General features: G+C 43.9%; 1 protein-coding gene across 1 annotated transcript; it reads right to left on the reverse strand.

Annotated features, from left to right (window-relative positions):
• Nucleotides 1-2,303: 2,303 nt before the first annotated feature.
• tcaim (T cell activation inhibitor, mitochondrial) lies at nt 2,304-9,895 on the reverse strand. The gene is made up of 10 exons (XM_062539624.1): nt 9,217-9,895; nt 8,745-8,877; nt 8,500-8,650; nt 7,916-8,183; nt 7,092-7,214; nt 6,558-6,655; nt 6,255-6,346; nt 5,810-6,042; nt 5,478-5,609; nt 2,304-4,018 (listed from the first exon to the last, which is right to left on the reverse strand). Exons 1-10 carry the CDS (start codon nt 9,249-9,251, stop codon nt 3,793-3,795), a joined length of 1,491 nt encoding a protein of 496 aa, XP_062395608.1. The 5' UTR covers nt 9,252-9,895; the 3' UTR covers nt 2,304-3,792.
• Nucleotides 9,896-18,336: the final 8,441 nt, after the last annotated feature.

Raw genomic sequence — 18,336 nt, forward strand, 5'->3', positions numbered from 1 at the left:
GGGGTGGACATTTTACTACAGTTTGTGGTTCCTAATAAATGTATTTAGTTCTGATAATTAAATATTGAAATGGGCTCTAATTATTATCAGTGAATATACTGTATGTGAAAGAGCAGATGTGCGGCTCACTCTGGTGTCATCCATTCATGTGGAACATGAGAACTATCCTCATGTAGATACATTCCTACTCGTCCCTCTATGATTCATCTGTATTTGAGCAATCTAATGACAGTGTGTGTGGCGGGGGATAATCCCTGCTTTTGTTCTTGCGTGTGTGTGTGTGTGTGTGTGTGTGTGTGTGTGTGTGTGAGGGGGCGGCGAGCCTCCAGTGGCTACCAATAAAAAGAGCACGAACACAGTGAGCTCCCTGCCTGTCTGAGAAACTGAGCCATTGTGAATGCTCCTGCAGAGCAGGGACAAGTCTCTGGAGTAGGGGGGGAACCCTACTGTAACCATGCTATAGAATTACACAGTAGGAATTGTAGTGGCGACTTGCAAATGGACTCCTCTTCCTTAGCAACTCTATAGGTTGACATCAAACACGGTTTTCCTGCATAGCTGGGTGGATCTCATTTCAACCGCAACCTATTCAGGAGCAGACCTGAAGAAAGAAGTGCTTACACTGAGTGTGTGTAGCACTCTGCCATTCTGTAGATCCGTCTGCAAATGGACAGAATGTTCACACTGGGTATTAGAACTTCATCTGACATGTTAAATAAAGAACTTTATTTCTCTGTCAACGTCCGTTTTTTCCTGTGCCTTTAATGTGCTGGCATTTCTGGGCCATTCAACTCTCAAGCCAGCATTCTATTTCCATCATCCAGACAAAATAGACTACAGAGCATTTGAGTTGTTTTCACAACAACAAAGTAGTAGTTAGTATGCAAGTCTAACTAAAATAGAACCAGACATAAAATACAATGATGTCAGTCTTGTCAGTTCATCAGAAGTTCATTATATTAGTCAAACAGCAGTTCAGTCAGTTCATCGTTATATTAATGTAAGTTAAGTACATGTTAAGACGTGTACTGTAAATTTAACAGCCGTAGTCATCGCTGCTGAGCTTGGAAAAGGTAGGTGGTGGTGGTGGCGGTGGTGGTGGTGGTGGAGGTGGTGGTGGTGGTGGTGCGGAGGCTGGGAGCTGGATGGACGCCAGGAGGGGTTACTGAGAGGGGAGCGTGTCCCTCAGGGCTGCCCAGCCACTGAACGGCGCTCAGTGCAGTTCAGACAGCCACAGCCCTCTCTCACTCTCTCTGTGGCAAGCAGCTGCAATCTCCAGCTTCCTTGAGTAAATCTGTCAGAAACCAGACTGCCACGATGTGAGCGGGCCAAAGCTCTGCAGCTAACCACAGCCTTTTCCCCCCGAGGCTTTGCACACTGTACAGTGCACCACTGTCCCCTAAGCGCTCTGCTCCAATTAGGCATACATTAAAAGCAATATTTCACTGGGAAAAAAACATCATCCTACTTCAGTGGAAGGCACTCTGTGTAATTGCCATCAGGCTACCTCGCGAGGCCTGCTGACATGATCACAGATAAATTCAGATTTGGGGTTAGCGGTGCTGGACGTTTCACATCTCTAGACTAGTGAAATAAATGGATGAAGACCCAGGCTTGGTGCAGAAGTGAAACGAGTCCCAGCCGAGTCCCGGTGCCCGGTGGCTGCAGTGTGCAGCGTGCTGCTGTTGGGGAGTGGGGGGGGGCAGGTGAAGTGCGCTGCTACTGGCTGCACACTCAGGTGTAAATCAGAGCGGGCCGGCGGCGCACGTGCAGATTTAGTGGCCCTCCCTGTGGCGCTGCGCTGAGGGCCGCGCTAATGATGGGCAGGGGGGCAGAGTGCTGCCAGCCCGCGCTCTTAGTGCTCACCCCCACGCTGAGGGGCAGGAAAGATTAACACAGCTCAAAGGGAACCTCACAGCCAGACCATTAATCCCTCTTTAAAAGGCCCTGAATTACCTTAATGCTGGGGTCTCAGCCCAGTCCTGCAAAAGAACAGTCTTGTCCCTACTCTCCCCACTGGCACTCTGGTCTGGGAAGAGCCCTCACTCCTTCTCCTGCCTGCACGGGACAGAGACGCCCAGGGCTGCACTTGAAGAGGGCAGTGGATGAGATTGGGATTAAGTGGTGCAGGACAGAACATATCTTTTAAGTCTGCAATGAATTAGACGGAAAGATTTAGTGAGCTATGCCGAAGGGGGAAAAATTCATTTCAGCTGGCCAGTTCCCCACACAGCTCCAGTCTACATGAAAGCATGAATTCCAGGAAATCAAAATCATGTTCTTTTTCATAATTTTATGTGAGTCATAAATTATACTTTAATGCTTCAACATTTCAGAAGGCAAACCCAGAACAAAGGACATCAGGAATTTAGAACAAAATGATGGAGAGAAGGATTGATAGAAGAGTACATTACATTCTTTAATAGTCCTCTAGAACCAGAAGTGTTTGAACAAAAACGTCACTGGAGCCTGCATGTCATCTGCAGACCAGGGGGAACTAAATGGCCAAGAACTAAACAGGGTGAACTAAATGGCCAAGAACTCCAAGAACTAAACAGGGTGAACTAAATGGCCAAGAACTAAACAGGGTGAACTAAATGGCCAAAGACCAAGGCTCGGTTCACAAGTTAAGTGCTCATTCAACGAGTCACAGTGTGACCACGGTTACTGGCGACTGCACTGTGCAGCACTCTGCTGTTGTGAGCAGGAGCAATTTAAATGTGCAGCATGGCCAGGTGTAGATCAGAGTGTGTCATATTAACTGGGAAAGGCTTCTCAAGAACCTTCGTTTGTCCTTTCCCCATTATCATTGTTTCCATCACAATTGACCCAACATGTAGCTTCTGCAGAAGTGTCACATGGACTATGCTGTTATGTCTACTGTATGGTAGTTGTGAACAAGACACCCTTCAGGACATCACAGTAAGTCAATGGGCACATTCAAAAATGCAGATGGAAACCAAGCGAACAATCCCAAAAATGCAGATGAAAACCAAGCAAACAATCTCAAAGGCACATGACTTGAGAAAAACAGATGAGCAGGACCTGGAAGGTGATCAAATCTTCATGCCCTGGAATTAGAGCTCCCCCTACTGACCAAGTGCCATGACTGACTTCTGAATACTTTCGAGACTTCAATACAGAGGTTAAATTCAACTAAAGGTCATTTCTAAAAGGTGAAACGTTGGAGGACATCACAAAAATAAATTGTGATCATGGTCACGGCAGGACACAACCCACAGATCTAGGAGTTGCTGCTTAAGAGACAACATTGACCTCATTTCACTTGCAGCAGCTTTACACAAATTATGGTTGTCACAGCACATTATTATTTTTTACAGATTGTACACTCATAATAATCTTTTACAGCACCATTCTACAGTTCCCATAATATGTATATAAGTCAGTAACTTATATCACTGCAGCATACACTGGCCTTCACTCTGGTTTACTGAAGGCTTTCAAAACAAAAACGTATATCCCCATTGGGGATTGACCTATAGACACTAACATATCACGAAAAAGTTGAGTGCTTGTACATATAATTCACTTAACAAATTTAATTTGACAAAAAAAAAAAAAATGCTAAGTGAATATCTGTATGCAAGCGCTAACTTTCTCTGTTGATATTTTAACCGTATAACTGAACCCACCTGATGTGCATATCACCAGCCATGTCTCAGACAGTATAAAGTGCTTACAATTGAAGTGTGTGTGTGTAAGTGTGTATGTGTGCATGTGTGTATCTGTGTGTGTGTGAATGTTCTTGATTGGGTCCCTTGAAAAGAGTGCTCAGCCCTTCCAGTCCCAGGGTATGCAAAGGTCCCCGTCCTGCATGACTGAGTAGAAGTGGGAGATGCGCAGCTGCAGGCCCTGCATGAGAGGGGAGCGGTCCTCCAGCAGACGCCGGCAGCACGGGATCATCTGGCTGGCCGACACGCTGGGCTCCTTGCACAGGCCCGCCAGAGACAGGTCCTTCACACAGGTATCCACCACGTCCTCCTCTTCAGCCTCCAGCCTGAGCAGAGGACAATACTTCAACTTTCAACTTTATTTGTCCCCCAATGGGGCCATTCATTTGCAGGAGTGAGGAGCATAACACAATATACAACACAAACCACTTACATAAACAAGGGGCAGATCACAGAAGACAGTCAAAGGCAAGACATAATTGATAAGATGTATAAAAGTAAACACACTGTGCTGTGCCTGTGCCTAGACCAAGCTGGCCAAAAAGTGCTATTAGACTAAAGTGCACTGTGCAATAAGCTACCTCCTTCTCTTGGAGTTGAGGAGGGAGACAGCAGAGGGGATAAAAGATCATTTATATCTGTTGGTTTTGATTGGTGGAAGTCTGAAAAGGGAACCAGAAGGAAGGAGCTCAAATTGTTGGTATAGTGGGTGGGAGCTATCAGACAGGATAGATTTCGCTTTATTGTACAACCTTTCATCGCACATATCCTGCAAGGTTTCCTCTTCCATGCCAATTATTTTACTGCAGACATGGACCTCTCTGCATAACAGATTTGTGTTTTTGATATTAAGAGATTGAAACCAACAGATAAAAGAAAACGGAAGCACAGACTCTACAAAGGAACGGTAAAACATGTTCAACAGAGTTCCGTCAAGCTGAAATGTTGCCAGTTCAGACTAAGACATTCACACAAGACACACACACACACACACACACACACACACACACACAGACACACACACACACACACACACACACACACACGCACACATACTGTACATGCACACACACAAGCACACACATGAATGCGCAGAGTATGGAATACTAATTCATCATAGTTAATAAAGACAGCAAATGTAACAAATCAAATCTAATTCCCAAGAGGTGATTATCGGGGTCCAAGAAAAATGGAAGAAGTGCCCTGAGATGGGAACAGGTTGAAGCTCACTGAGGAAATAGGACACACACCAAATTGCACATTTCCACACGAAGCAGCTTTAGCTTTTTGTGTGTAGATACTATATACCAAGTTTTACAGTTGTATGTATAACTCTGAGTTGGATTTAAAACTATAAACGTTTAGTTTTACTTTGGATTTTTTGTTTTAAATAGTGGGAACATTTTGGGGTGGAAAAAGAAAAACTAATGGGAGGGGAGGTTCAGATGTTTACAAGAAAAGAAGTAGAAAAGTAATTCTTTGTGCAATCTCCTGCACTTCCTGAAATATGAGCTAGCAGGTAATGGCAGATTGTGTCAGCTGAATAGGCGTAAAGATAATAATGAGGAACCATCAGAACAAAAACTAAATGGATCCAGCCACTTATCTGGGATATTTTCTCAAAACATGTGACATTGCTATGGGTGGGACTAGTCTGATCCTCATGTCCGCATACTGTAACGTCTCCCCTACTGTATGAGGCCCCAGTGCTAAAGGAGCTGTGCAGTGTCAATAGTGCAGTAAGTAGAGTCGTGTGTGCTGCTGTCCAGTCTGGCGTCCACTCACCGGTCCCGCCGCTTGTGGCGCTGCCGAGCCTCGTTGGCCTGCGTCTGGAAGAAGCTCCGCAGCTGGACCGGGTCACAGATGGCTGGGATCATGAAGTGACCCATCTCATGCAGGCCAATGCTGGAGCGTCCACTACACACAAGGGAGCAAACATATAGATATAAACAGAGGAGACGAGAGGTAAACAATACAAGATTTTTCATACATGAACCAACATCTGTGCTACAAAAGAAAACCTCTTTGTGGTGGTCAGAGTGAATTCAAACACGGTTTAAAACTGACGTGGTCAGTATTAGCAGCCACACTGACGTAGTAGAGCACACAGCGCTCACCTCTCCAGAGTCATGGTGAGTCCCTGCAGGCTGCGGGGGTGCAGCGCCATCCTCTGGGGCAGCAGCCTCTTGTGGAAGTGGTTGAGGGTGCTGTAGTGCTCCTCCAGGGGCAGCACGGGGCCCAGCCGCTCCACGTGGATCACCTGCACGCCCCCCAGCAGCAGGCTGATGCGCTCCTTCAGCCACTCCGTCTGCTGGAACAGGCTGCGGTAAGTCGGCAGCCGCTCAAAGAGCTGCACAGACACACACACACGCACACACACACACACACACACACACACACACACACACACACACACGCAAACACACGCACACAAAGTGAATAAAAGCATGTACACAGGTGCTTTGTGAGAGCACACACACAATATCATGAAACAGCGTTGTGTCCGGTTCCTCTACAGTGTGTACAGAATAAGCTAGAGCCTCATTGTGCCAAAGGCCTTACTTTGGTCCAGTGGTGGTGGACATCCATGGTTCCCAGCATGACGTACCCTGAGGCATTCATCCCTGACTGGTCGCTGTACAGTATTGTGTGCCCTGGGAAGTAAACAATGACAACAATACTCATTTGTAGTTCTGCATGTTGGTACCACTGCTTCTGAATCTGAAATCCACACAAACATTTTCCAGCCTAGGTCACACCTTCATTTGAATTCATTTCTGGATGTCTGTAGATTAGCGTTGGACAGCATTTTATTTGTTTAATGAGCATAATATACAGAGTTGCCCTCCCTTGACTGAGCCTTACCCCTGAGTTGGTGCAAGGCCTCGGGGCTCTGCAGGGCCAGGCGGCTCAGGCTCTGGAGCTGACAGCAGCGGTGGGCCATTCCCCAGCTCCGCTGCCACCTACACCACCGCACAGGGGCACAGGAGCACACACACTCACTCTCCCACTGGGCCCAAAGGACATGCACACAGCAGGACACCTAGTTCTGAATGGTAAACCTAGTGCACAGCCCTAGTCACCATGTAACTTGATTAAGAGAAAGATACAAATTAGGCACCAATGCAGGGACCTAATGGAGGGAGAGATAAAGTACTCAAGACAGAGTAGGTGAGGTACACATACTGCGTAGGTTGGAAACAGACATCGACCACGAGGGAAGGAAGGTGGCTGTGCTGACTTCAGCCATATAATGCCATGCCATTACAGTAGAATTACATGCCATTATGTGTAGTGCACCATTATGAGCAGTGTTGGGAGCAGAAACGCTGCTTTGTAATGTGTAACTGGAGCACAGGAGCCACAGCCATTTATAAGTCACTGGTGGGAGGTTGTCACCTGATGTCTGTGAGGCCCAGCTTTTCACAGAGCTCTGTCTTGAGCCTCTGCAGCTCATCTCTGCGTGGCTGACTTGCCTTCTGCTTGCGACTAGCTTCAGCCTCGTTCTTCCTCAGCCACAAACTGGGGTGGGTACACAAAGAGAGGTATATTGACATGGAGATCTACTGATACGAGAAACAGAATGTAATTAAAGGCACAGTTCATGATATTATTATACCCCTCTCGTTTATGCATTTATGTTGTTAGACTGAGATTGCATATATGGTTCAGTCCAAATTATTACAACCAAACCCCCTCATATTTGTTTCCCATTTATAGAGCCAAGAGGTGTACGCAAGAAAAAAGTGATATGCTGAGCCTAAAGTCCAAGGTGTGTTCAAATTCCGCAAACGGAGGCAAAAGTTTGTATGTATTTCCTTGTAGCTTGCCATTTATTTTGTTTAGTGTTTCAAACAAACAATTGCTATATTATTACACAACAAAGATTTAACAGTTACAAGAAAAGGTTCTGCTAGGAACAGTCACCCCCGTTTGCAAAATTTGAACCCACATCAGACTTTAAGCTCAACATACCACTAATCTTACTTCTTAGTGCCCGCTGGACTGTGTAGGAATACTTTCTTTTAGAGAAAACACTGAACACAAACTAAGGGAACTTTGAGAAGCAATTTGCAAAATCTTATAAATAGAATTGTATACTGCAACTTTGGACAAAAGTAAGCAACAGAAACAACTGATAGCCTTCCCTTTGGGACAACCCAGGTCAGGCATGCTTGATGCCAACCATATGCCATTTAGGTGTTTGACTGACAGCTACCTACCTAAAACTGGGCTCTACTTTCTTGGCGTGCTGCAGTTCCTCCTCTGGATCTCTGAAGCCAGTGAAGGTGTAGTAGCTCTTGTCCCATTTGATGGGCCTGTAGAAGGGTGTGGCCCCGTTGGGCACCCTGGCGCCCCCGCTGGGACTGTGCTGGCCACTGGCTTTGAGACCCTGCATGTGCTCCACTGACAGGCTGCAGGACTGCAGCACGTCCAACACAGTGCTCAACACATCCTTAGTCTGCAGAGTGAAGCTCACAGAGCGAAACCCTGGAAAGTGCACACATGCACACACACACACACACACACACACACACACACACACACACACACACACACATATACTTGAATGTCACCAACAAACTGTTATACTTAAAAGACAATATCTAATAGCAACCATATTATCTTAGTAATTTACCATACACTGAGAGTGCTATTCATTACTTATACGTTGACAAGGTGTTTAAACAAAGGTGAAAGCTCAGGTAACCTATTTTGGCACCTTTTGTGAATATGCATCCCTCTAAATCAAACAATAAAGGTGTCGGACAACAGTCTACAAGCAGATACATAAGAAGTGCAGTACCTGAAGGAAGGAGCTCTTGCTCCATGTCTGCCTTCGCCTTGGTGTCACGAACATAAAAAGTTAGTTTTGTTGGTTTGACAGACCGTGCTCCTGGCTTTGAGAGGTTTTCTAAGTATCCATTTAGTCTCTTCAATGAGTTTTCATTTACTTCCTGAAGTGCAAACACAAAGCAACAATGCATCATGATGTTTCACAGCACTGTGAGTGACACTAGGCTCGCCCATTTCCCCAGTATTCAAACTCACCCTCTCCTTGGGATGCTGCCCAAAGAAGTCTGGGTGCACTGCAAAGTAGAAGGGCCGCAGGGCATTAATAGCCTCTGCCCCTGAGAGTCTTCTTTTCTGGATAATATGTGCCGCAGCATATTTATTATCCACCCTTTAACAGAAGTGACAGTTTAGATCACATGGAAAATCTTAAATGCAAAACTATATTTCCTGGAGAGGTAAGTGCAAAACATTAGCCTAGAAATCAAAACATAATAACTAATCTAAAAAGAAAAAGGCAAGTGCTAAGATAAGACAGTTAAATAACCCTTTAATCTTGGACCCAATTTATCACAACTTCACAACAACACTAACTATGTATTATTGTGCTGTCATGGAGCAAACAAATACATGAGATTTATATGGCTTAAACAATCTAGACTATCCACTAGTTCTAACGTTGACTCGAGAAAATATTGCTTTTTGCTTGTTTGTTTAACTGGTCGCCTACCTTAAAGCGCAACGTAGCATGGAGGTCATCGACATTACATTCGCCAGTTTTGATCAGCACAAGTGTCCCATCCACAGGTGCAAATAAACCGCTATCTTAATACAGGTCCAGTGTAGCGACCCCCTGAAGTTGTTTCACTGAGGTTTCAAGCGAAAGACACCACGCAAACTCGCAGAATATTCAAGTCAGAACCAGTCTGTAAATAGGTCACCGTTATATGCCCATGTCACGCACGCATTTTCAAGAACACTAGACCTAGCTTACACTTTGCTAGCAACGTAAACAACACTGACACTACTGTCCTCTAACACCTCCACCAGAGACGTTTTATGTTGAGGAATGCATCCCGTTATGACAGGAAAAACATACGGTTAAATTACTTAGGGGTTAGACCTGAATAACAAGAAGATTATCACCCCACATTACATTCATTGCGAGCCAACAATTCTGTAACTTGACTAGCTACCACAGTTCTTTCAAATCTGAGTTGGTGGAGGAGGGCTGGAGGTAAACACAACATTAAATAGGCTTTAACCTGACACCAACACTCAGATTGTTCTGTGACAGGTTCAAAAACGGTTACAATATATGTACATGTACAGATACTGTCGGATATTAGCTTGATGCTTTAAATACTTTCAATGCAACCAACATTCAAAATGCCAGCTTCTTGCTTACGTTTCCACGATATATATCGATATGAAGCCAGGCAAGAGCAATCGATAGACTATCCGAGAGACCGGAAGTAGCCTGTCGTAATAATAATTTTAAAAAAAAGGTCAGCGTTCGAATGGAGGTCTATCGCCATCTGCTGGCAAGTTAAGAAACATCAAGTGAGTTTCCAACGTTTCAAAATGACAGTCTGTTCAGTTTAAAATTAATTGTTTCATATTTAAGTAGCCTACATTGACAACACATTGCCTACTTCTACCTGTATGCCTGCGTAAGTCTCTTGTAAAGGTCAAGGCATAATATTTTGAATCAGCCCTAAACAAAAATAGTTTGCCTTAAAAATTGATGGAAGTGATATGTGACACAATAGGCCATATGTATTTTAAACGGGCAATTCTTTGGAGATCCTTGGGGATGGGGAGTCCTTCTTCATTCAGCAAGTATGAAAACATCTTGAAAGGTTACCAGGTGAGTTTATCTCCTTTTCCTCAATAGATTAAGTATTGCTCCAACGTCACCCTTTTTCATTGTTCTTTGGTGTGATGCCTTTTACATAAAAATGGCCCAAATAAATGACCTATTTTTGTCAATAGCCTGTTACCATTGTGTCCTCCAAATGTCCTCCAACAGCTCTCAAACACTTTCCTCGCTCCTCGATGCTTGATCCTCGAGGGAATTCCCACTGGATCAAGGCCCGAGGAGGAAGGGAGGATGTATAAAAGACCAAATGAGAGGCACCCAATGGCCTAGTAGAGTAGGAGGACGCTTTAGGCTCTTCACAACGTCTCTCCTCGGTTCTCTGTCCTCTGGCTCGTTCTGATCTATAAAGAATGATGGGGTGACAACAATGGGATAGTCTATCCAGTGTTCTTTATAGATCAGTGGTAACGAGCCAGAGGACCAAGGATGGAGGACAGAGGAGAGAAGTTGAGAAGAGCCTGGTTGGTAGACGAGTAATACCAACTCCTGTTACAGACTAATGACCATAGTCACTTGAGAAAAGACAATTAACATCCGGATCTCCTTAAATGGGCAAAGATTACAGTTTTGGTTTGTTTTTTGTAGGCAAAATTCAGTGGTCTAATTGACTCTTACTTCATACAGTGCTCTCCTGTGGTAAAAGGTGGTATTACAAGAGAGCCAGCTGGTTTGCATGCTACGGAGCCCCTAAGGGGACATGAGCAAACAATCTAAAGATCAGTTGTGGCAATGCGAAACTGTCATGTGTTCACATGAAACTTTCACATGCGCACACAAAACTTTCAGATGCACACATGAACAGGGTTTGTGTGAGCACTGAAAGTTTAGCCTGATCACATGAAAAATATGCTATTGATGCTTTGTAGGTTTAACATGGGAGACCAATGGGCTTTATAGTCTATAAAGACTTGTAGGTCAACATTAGATTATACAGCATCATAAAGTTGGCTTAAAGTGAATTTAAGGGCTCTACTTAAAGGAACAGTTCAGAATTTTGGATCCTAATGAATGCATTGGGCTAGCTAAGTGCTATCAAAGTTGCGCCGCGCGCCAGAGCCAGTGAGTGCACGCATTGAAACGTGAGGGGTATGTATCAACTCGTCTTAATTAGGGGAATAACGTAGTTTAATATGAAAAAACGGTGAAGTGTTTCTTTAAGGAAGGGCAGAAATTCACTGAAAATGGTCTCCACAGACCTAATGGCCTGGTCAGATTACACGATTTCAGCCCGATTTTGGCCCGAATTTGTCGTGACCGACAAGTTTACAGCGTCGTATCCGATTTCAAATGGGCTTGTAATGTGACATGCTTCACGACTTGCGATTTGTCGTTCACGACGTTCTAAAACAGCCCGACAAAAAGTCTGGCTTGTCAGAAATTTGACGGGAGTCGTATGCCGCGACCGATGCTTTCGGTGTGTGTGGCCACTCTCCCGACCAAGACGGGGAGAGGTTTTCATGGTTCTAAAACCGTATAGTGTGACATGGTAGATCGTAAACGACAATCGTGAGCGACAAAAAAATCGTATAGTCTGACCAGGCCATAAATCACCCCGACTAAGTTGGAAATGAGGTCCTATGTCCAAAATTCCGAACTATTCCCTTAACAGCCATGAAAAATGTGGATTCCTGTGCCAACAACACGAGCACTTCGAAACCTATCTCGTGCCAATGCGAACATGCTCCTACAGAATGCAGCCAACTGCTAGCCTGGCTAGCTCCTACCACTTCTCAAATGAGATTCTTTTCCCCAAGAATTTTCCGTTGCCTTCTTGCGTCTACATTTGACGCCAAAGGATTTACATGGATGTCTACGTTAGCCCTTTGCGTTGCATATGAACGCGCGGGGGCACCTTCAGCTTCCGATACTGACGCCAGGGGGCTTGACCATGCATCTTCGTTCGACGAGTTGGGTGTGAGACCGTATTACAACACAACACATCATGGTCTTGCTTTCTCCCCTGTTCTGTGATTGGTCACCAACATCAGGCGAAAATTTGAGTGTTAGTTTCCAGACTGCCTTAGCAGCGTGAATGAAATCACCGCGCAAGGCAGGATGGGAACATCCAGGCTAGCCAACTGCCACAGTCAGCAATGAGCTCTGGTTCATTAGAAAGGATGGTGGCTGTCTGAATTTATGAATAATTTGTTATGAGAGTCTTTGTACAACACACCCTTTAGCAAAGTAGTTTTGGCGACAGTCTCCTTACTCTGAGTTCAATACCCCTTGGGTCTAGTTCTCCTAGAATTAAACGTACATCTTCTTTGCTTATGTTTAATAGGTCTACATTCATTCTCTTTGCATTTTGCGCACATCTACCCATATCCATGGAGTTGGCCAGGTGTTTGTAACTGTTCATAAATTAACATAGTTGGCCAATCCAAATTGTTGTAGGCTATCCATGCACCAAAACAAATTGCAAGACTTCAAAATTCGTTTTGAATGTCGTATGGAAACAATATAAAGGTGACAAAGTTCTTGCAATGTCCTTATAATGAAGACCTAGATTAAAATATAGTACAACAACTCAGTAGTCATTTCTATAGCTGTCATTAGAGAACTCTAGTCATCTCCGGTATGCCCCAGGTTCCATCAATATAGACTTCCATGCACTCACACACACACACACACACACACACACACACACACACACACACTCACACAAGTCTTGTGTGAGCACCTGAAACTTTAATGTGAAAGTTTTGCGTGTGCACATGAAAGTTTTCTGCCAGCAAATGAAACTAAACTTTATGTTTTTTGCTCATGTTCCCTTACGGGCTCCATAGCATGCTAACTTAAGTGGCTATCTGGATAACACAGAGCATTTTCACATTACATCAAAACGGTTGTTTCTTCACATTCTGTTGTAATCTATAGGTCATGTTTGGTTATGTTAAGCAAAAACTGTCACATAATACCTTTAAGGCAAAACTTAAGTAATCAAAGACTTGAAGAAGACCAGAGCAATAGCTTACTACTACTATTACTACTTACTACTAATAAAAGGTCCTCTCTTCTTAGGCCTATTGGATGTTATTAAATGCAGTTGAAGTGTAGTGAACAGGACCAACTGTCTTGATATTCCTGTCATGTGTGACTGCTGCATCTATTATCCTGCTGTTTGGTCACTAGGTGCTCTTGTAGATCAGCCATTTCTCGGCTCTGGTGAGACTTACCAATGATTGCTGCTTCTCGGATGGTGCAAACTGCTGTGGAATTTCCTATACATATATCACATATATATGTACACTATACTTAATCTAGTCATACTCTCAAATTATTTTTGCCGATACACATGTTCTGTTTTTTGCATGAATACTGCAGCTTCTTTTGGCTATAGTGTATATTGCTTGACCTTAATTCAATTGTTGGATGATAATTGTGCAACACATCTGCCTTCACATGATGAGAGGCGACCCTAACAAATTCCACTACATATAGGCTAATCAACCCTGTCTACTTCCATGTGACAATGTTGACAAATTAGCCATTGTTTTCACTTAACAAATGGAGTTCACCTATTCTCATAAGAATAAAGTTATCTAAACAACTCAAATGATTTCCTCAGAAATTCCACTGACATAAATGTCACGATTATAACACAGAGAATTAGCAGTAACATTTTAAACATTACAAATATATAAAGCTAATCAGACTGTCTTGTGCTGTATTTTGCAGTGGTGAAATGTGGTGAGTAGTCTCTTCATATTGCCTAATTTGCTTATAGAATTCATGTTTGACAGCGTTGACCAAAATGCACAGCTGTGAAACCCAAGAGCAAGCATGTGTCATGTGTCATGTGTCAACGTGTCTTGTTTATCATGAGATATTTTAGAATGTTTCTTTTGATGAAAAAAATAAGTATTTCTTAAATCATGTTTAAAGCATTTTATTACATTGTTTGGGCTACTTATACGAGAAGTCTCAAATTTGATCAAATAATTGAGATGGAGAATTATTTTATTGCTCATCTGGCATTTACTATTAAGAATATGCTGGAAACGTTTAGTCTAATTTCTGAAGAATCATGCACAACACCCACATCCATACTCTACAGAGAACAAAAGATTACAATAAAAAGACGGAATTTAGCAGGCTCAAGGGCTTGTGATATCCCTATTCCCTTAGCAGAATAGCCTGCATCAACCTGCTGTTGGTTCATGCATCATTCCAATAACATTTGAAAATCAGTCGTTCATACACATAAAAAGACACACATTTATTTAAATGATCAGACAGGTGTTACCACACAGTAGATAAAAAATAAAAAATAAAAATGGTTAGCAGTCTCGTTACATGTCCCTTTGGCAGTGTAGTGGTAACGTCTCTCTAGCTGAGAGAGTTAACTGAATGTATTTAGCAGGGAGACTCATTTGCAGAGGATGTGAGTGTGCAGTGCTGTGCTGTGCTGTGCTGGCGTGGCGTGGCGTGTGCTCCCAGCCATCACTGTCAGCTGGTGGAGGAAGAGCAGCAGCGGTGTCAGTGCATGGGGTGAGGTGTGACCCTGGTGTTGTGAAGAAGCCGTGCCTGACACCATCTCGGCCTGATTCACAACACCAGCTGCCCCACGCCACCATGGAGACGGCAGTGCCTCTTCTCATAGCCCTCACATCCTCCACAGCCTTGGGTCTGGACACTTCACCAGCTGCTAAAGAAACAAGCACAAGACATTAGCTTGTTAGAGGATATTTTTACCCTACACCCATATGGAAATGTCAATGGATACATTATGTGCGTGTTAATGTGTGTGTCCAGCCACATAACTTATTTTCAGTTATAGAGGAAAATATATTAAATTCCTTCAACCATTGGTCTTCCAACAGAGGCAAATCCACAACCAAGTCTAAGTACACAATCAAAATGTCTCTGGATACAACAGCAGTGCAAAATTGGCTTAAATGTACTAGTTTACCAATTTACTTTAAATTGTCGTATATCCCCTTTCACTATCAGTTCTCTGAGATAGCTGACGGAACTTGATTGCTGAAAGTAAACTCAAATGTAAAGTGTGCATTTGTAGAAGTCAAATCAGGCCAATAGGCTTTGAACTCTGGCAGCCTTGATCTCTGGCAACCCTGAATCTTGTGAATAAACTTCCACCTTTAATTACTATAATGAGCAAAGCTAATTTTTCTCATGCTAAATCTGAATGACTTATGGCTGGTCTTGCTCCACCCATTTCACTCTCTAGCTCTCTCTCCTCTGCTAATCCCTCCCCTGATGAAAAAGTCACACAAGCACATAATGTCCGGGCAAAACATTTCTCTTAATCCTCTTTTATCAGCTCTGTTGCCCTTTCTGCTCAATCTAATTGCAACAAAGCCCACATCAGGACTTTTGTGCCAAGAACTTCTTTTAGGGTTTCAATTAAAGCAGCTGGGCAGCGGGTGAGGTGCTTGGACGTCTGCCAGTGTCCTTCAGATGAAGAATGTCACTGCACTTAATTGGCAGGAGCACAGTCTGCCATGCCAGAAGAGACAGAGAGAGAGAGAGAGAAGAAGAAAAACAGTGAAGGCACGCGTAGCAGAACTATGGCTATGTCTGCCCCCTATTAAACCTCCTGTCAGGGACTACAATAGAAGGCCACACATCAGTACTGCCCCCTGGTGTTGGGTGGAGGGCACCCACTAGTAAAACAGATGGCCTGCGAAAGGTTAAGTTACTGGAGGCTGGAGTGGCTTTCATTTCTATGGCTTCCATTGACAACGTTCTAGGTTTAAAAAAATCCACAAATCATTGGTATCTGCTCTAAGGCATTACAAGAGCAATCATCTTAAGTTCATACAATCATCTGCATTTTTTTTGTTTGATTTGAAACAGACTTCTCTGATCTATCTGCTTCTCATTGTTTTAGCTTTTTTGTCTCAGAACATTTGTGAGACTTACATCTTAGCCATAGTCTTTTGTGATCTTATCATTTCATCCCAAATCACCTCAGCCATTTTGTGCTGTTTCACAGCATGACACGTGCCAACGTATTTCCATGGGAATAAATAACAATAGTGTTAATACCTTCTCATGTTGCCACCCCATTCTGTTTTCTTGTCACTACACTACTGCCTCAACAGAACTACTCACTTCCATGAATAAAGTGAGACCTACATGACCCCTGCGGCCCTGCCTGTCATGAATGCCACTGTGGAGTTTGGCCTCTTTCTCCACATCGCACCGTCTGACAGAAACACAGTCAATAGTGTCTGAAAGTTCTCAGCAGCTCATTTGCAGTTCACACACAAGCACATCCATCCTGACAGAGAAGTTGAGGGCAGAGAGAGGAGAAGGATGGGCCCTCTGACAGGTGACAGGCTCTGTTTATTGTGGCTGAGTGGCTCGCTAAATGCTGGCCTGCACATTAATGGCTGCGCTGTGTAATTAAAGCTTTCAGTGAAATTACCCTTGGAGCGCGAGCTCCGCTCCCCTGGCATGGAGGTGACTGCACCCTCCAGCCAGACTCGGGCCGTGGGCAGAAATTTTGTGCTGATGGACGCGCCCATCCCTTTTCTGGCCGTCCAGGCAGCTGTGCTTAGCCAGCAGAATGCCCGCAGGGGCCAGGGGGTTCTTTGCTTACCATGGAGAAGGAAGCAATGGGCTCCCGATAACACCCATCCCCTCAGATCAATCATGCGCCCCTCAGTGAGCAAGCCACCGGCAGCACCAGGATCCAGCGTGACCAGCAGCGCGTGACTGCAGACTAAGGGCGTCCAAGACACTAGGAGCGGTTGATGTACAGCGTCTGGCTGATCTAGCGTTGTCTGGAGGATCGGAAGAGGAGGCTCTTTCAATGTTAGCCCAGGGTTAAAGCGCTAGGAGCAGCCAGATGAAAATGTAAAGTGACTTCAATTGGTTATATATATATATATATATATATATATATATACTATATATATATATGTATGAGTCATATAGTTTTCTTTTTAAAAAAACAAAAAAATATATATATATTACACACACACACACGCACACATATATATATATATATAGTGTGTGTGTGTGTGTGTGTGTGTGTGAGATCATCACTGTCTTGCACTGTGAACAACTGAAAAATGATCATAGATCATCATAGTGATCTGATAGTTGGCATAAACAATTAAAAAATTATCACTTTACTGTTTTGATAATATAAATTAAAGAACATATTTAAATACTTCTGGATCATTTAAACTTAAAGACTCAATCCACAATTTCCATTCAACACCTTTTTTGTGAAATTCAGTAAATTGCTACTCATACTCACTGTAGCTGTCCATTCAGTGTTTGTGCTCAACAAACTCAGTCCTAGCTATGTAAATAGGAAACAAATATAGTGCCTTAAACCCAGCCAATCAACTTGTGATTCAGAAGGGAGCATATAATTTGATTGGCTGTTGGGCTAAATGATTAAGACTCTTTGATGAAAGCTAACAGTGGGCCGCATGTGTGGCAGGCGCTGGTTGGGCAGTGCTGCGGTGTTGAGGCATTTAAAAGAGAGGCACAGTAAGGCTCTTATCAGCTGCACAGCAGCCGGGCCACAGCAACTCTGCTCTCCATCACGCCTGCTCACTCCCACTCCTGCAAGGCCTGCACTTTCTCTGCCTCCATTTACAGAGAGACACGTTCCCCCTGACTACCAGCAAAGCACATTCCCACAGCATCTCCTCCTGACCTCATGTTATGTGGACTACCCGTCCATATGCACTGCAGTTAATTCACATCTTACCATTAAGTCATTAGAAGCAAACACACAGCTTTCGACTCTTATGTGTGTGGACTTGCATTCACAAAATGTAAAGTTTTACAGTGTGTGTAGGGTTAGTATGCATCTTAGTATGGTGCCTTAAATCCCATCCTCTCCTCCAGTGAGGAGAGAGTGTGCTGTGTGCTGGTGCAGTAAGACAGAGAGATGGGCTGAACTGTAATTAGCTCTCTATAAGAGCAGCCCAGCTATACGACAGCAGGCAGCACACGCTCATTAAAGACGGAAACAGAGCT

The sequence above is a fragment of the Sardina pilchardus genome, chromosome 6 (assembly GCF_963854185.1).
Source record: "Sardina pilchardus chromosome 6, fSarPil1.1, whole genome shotgun sequence".
Classification (NCBI taxonomy): domain Eukaryota; kingdom Metazoa; phylum Chordata; class Actinopteri; order Clupeiformes; family Clupeidae; genus Sardina; species Sardina pilchardus.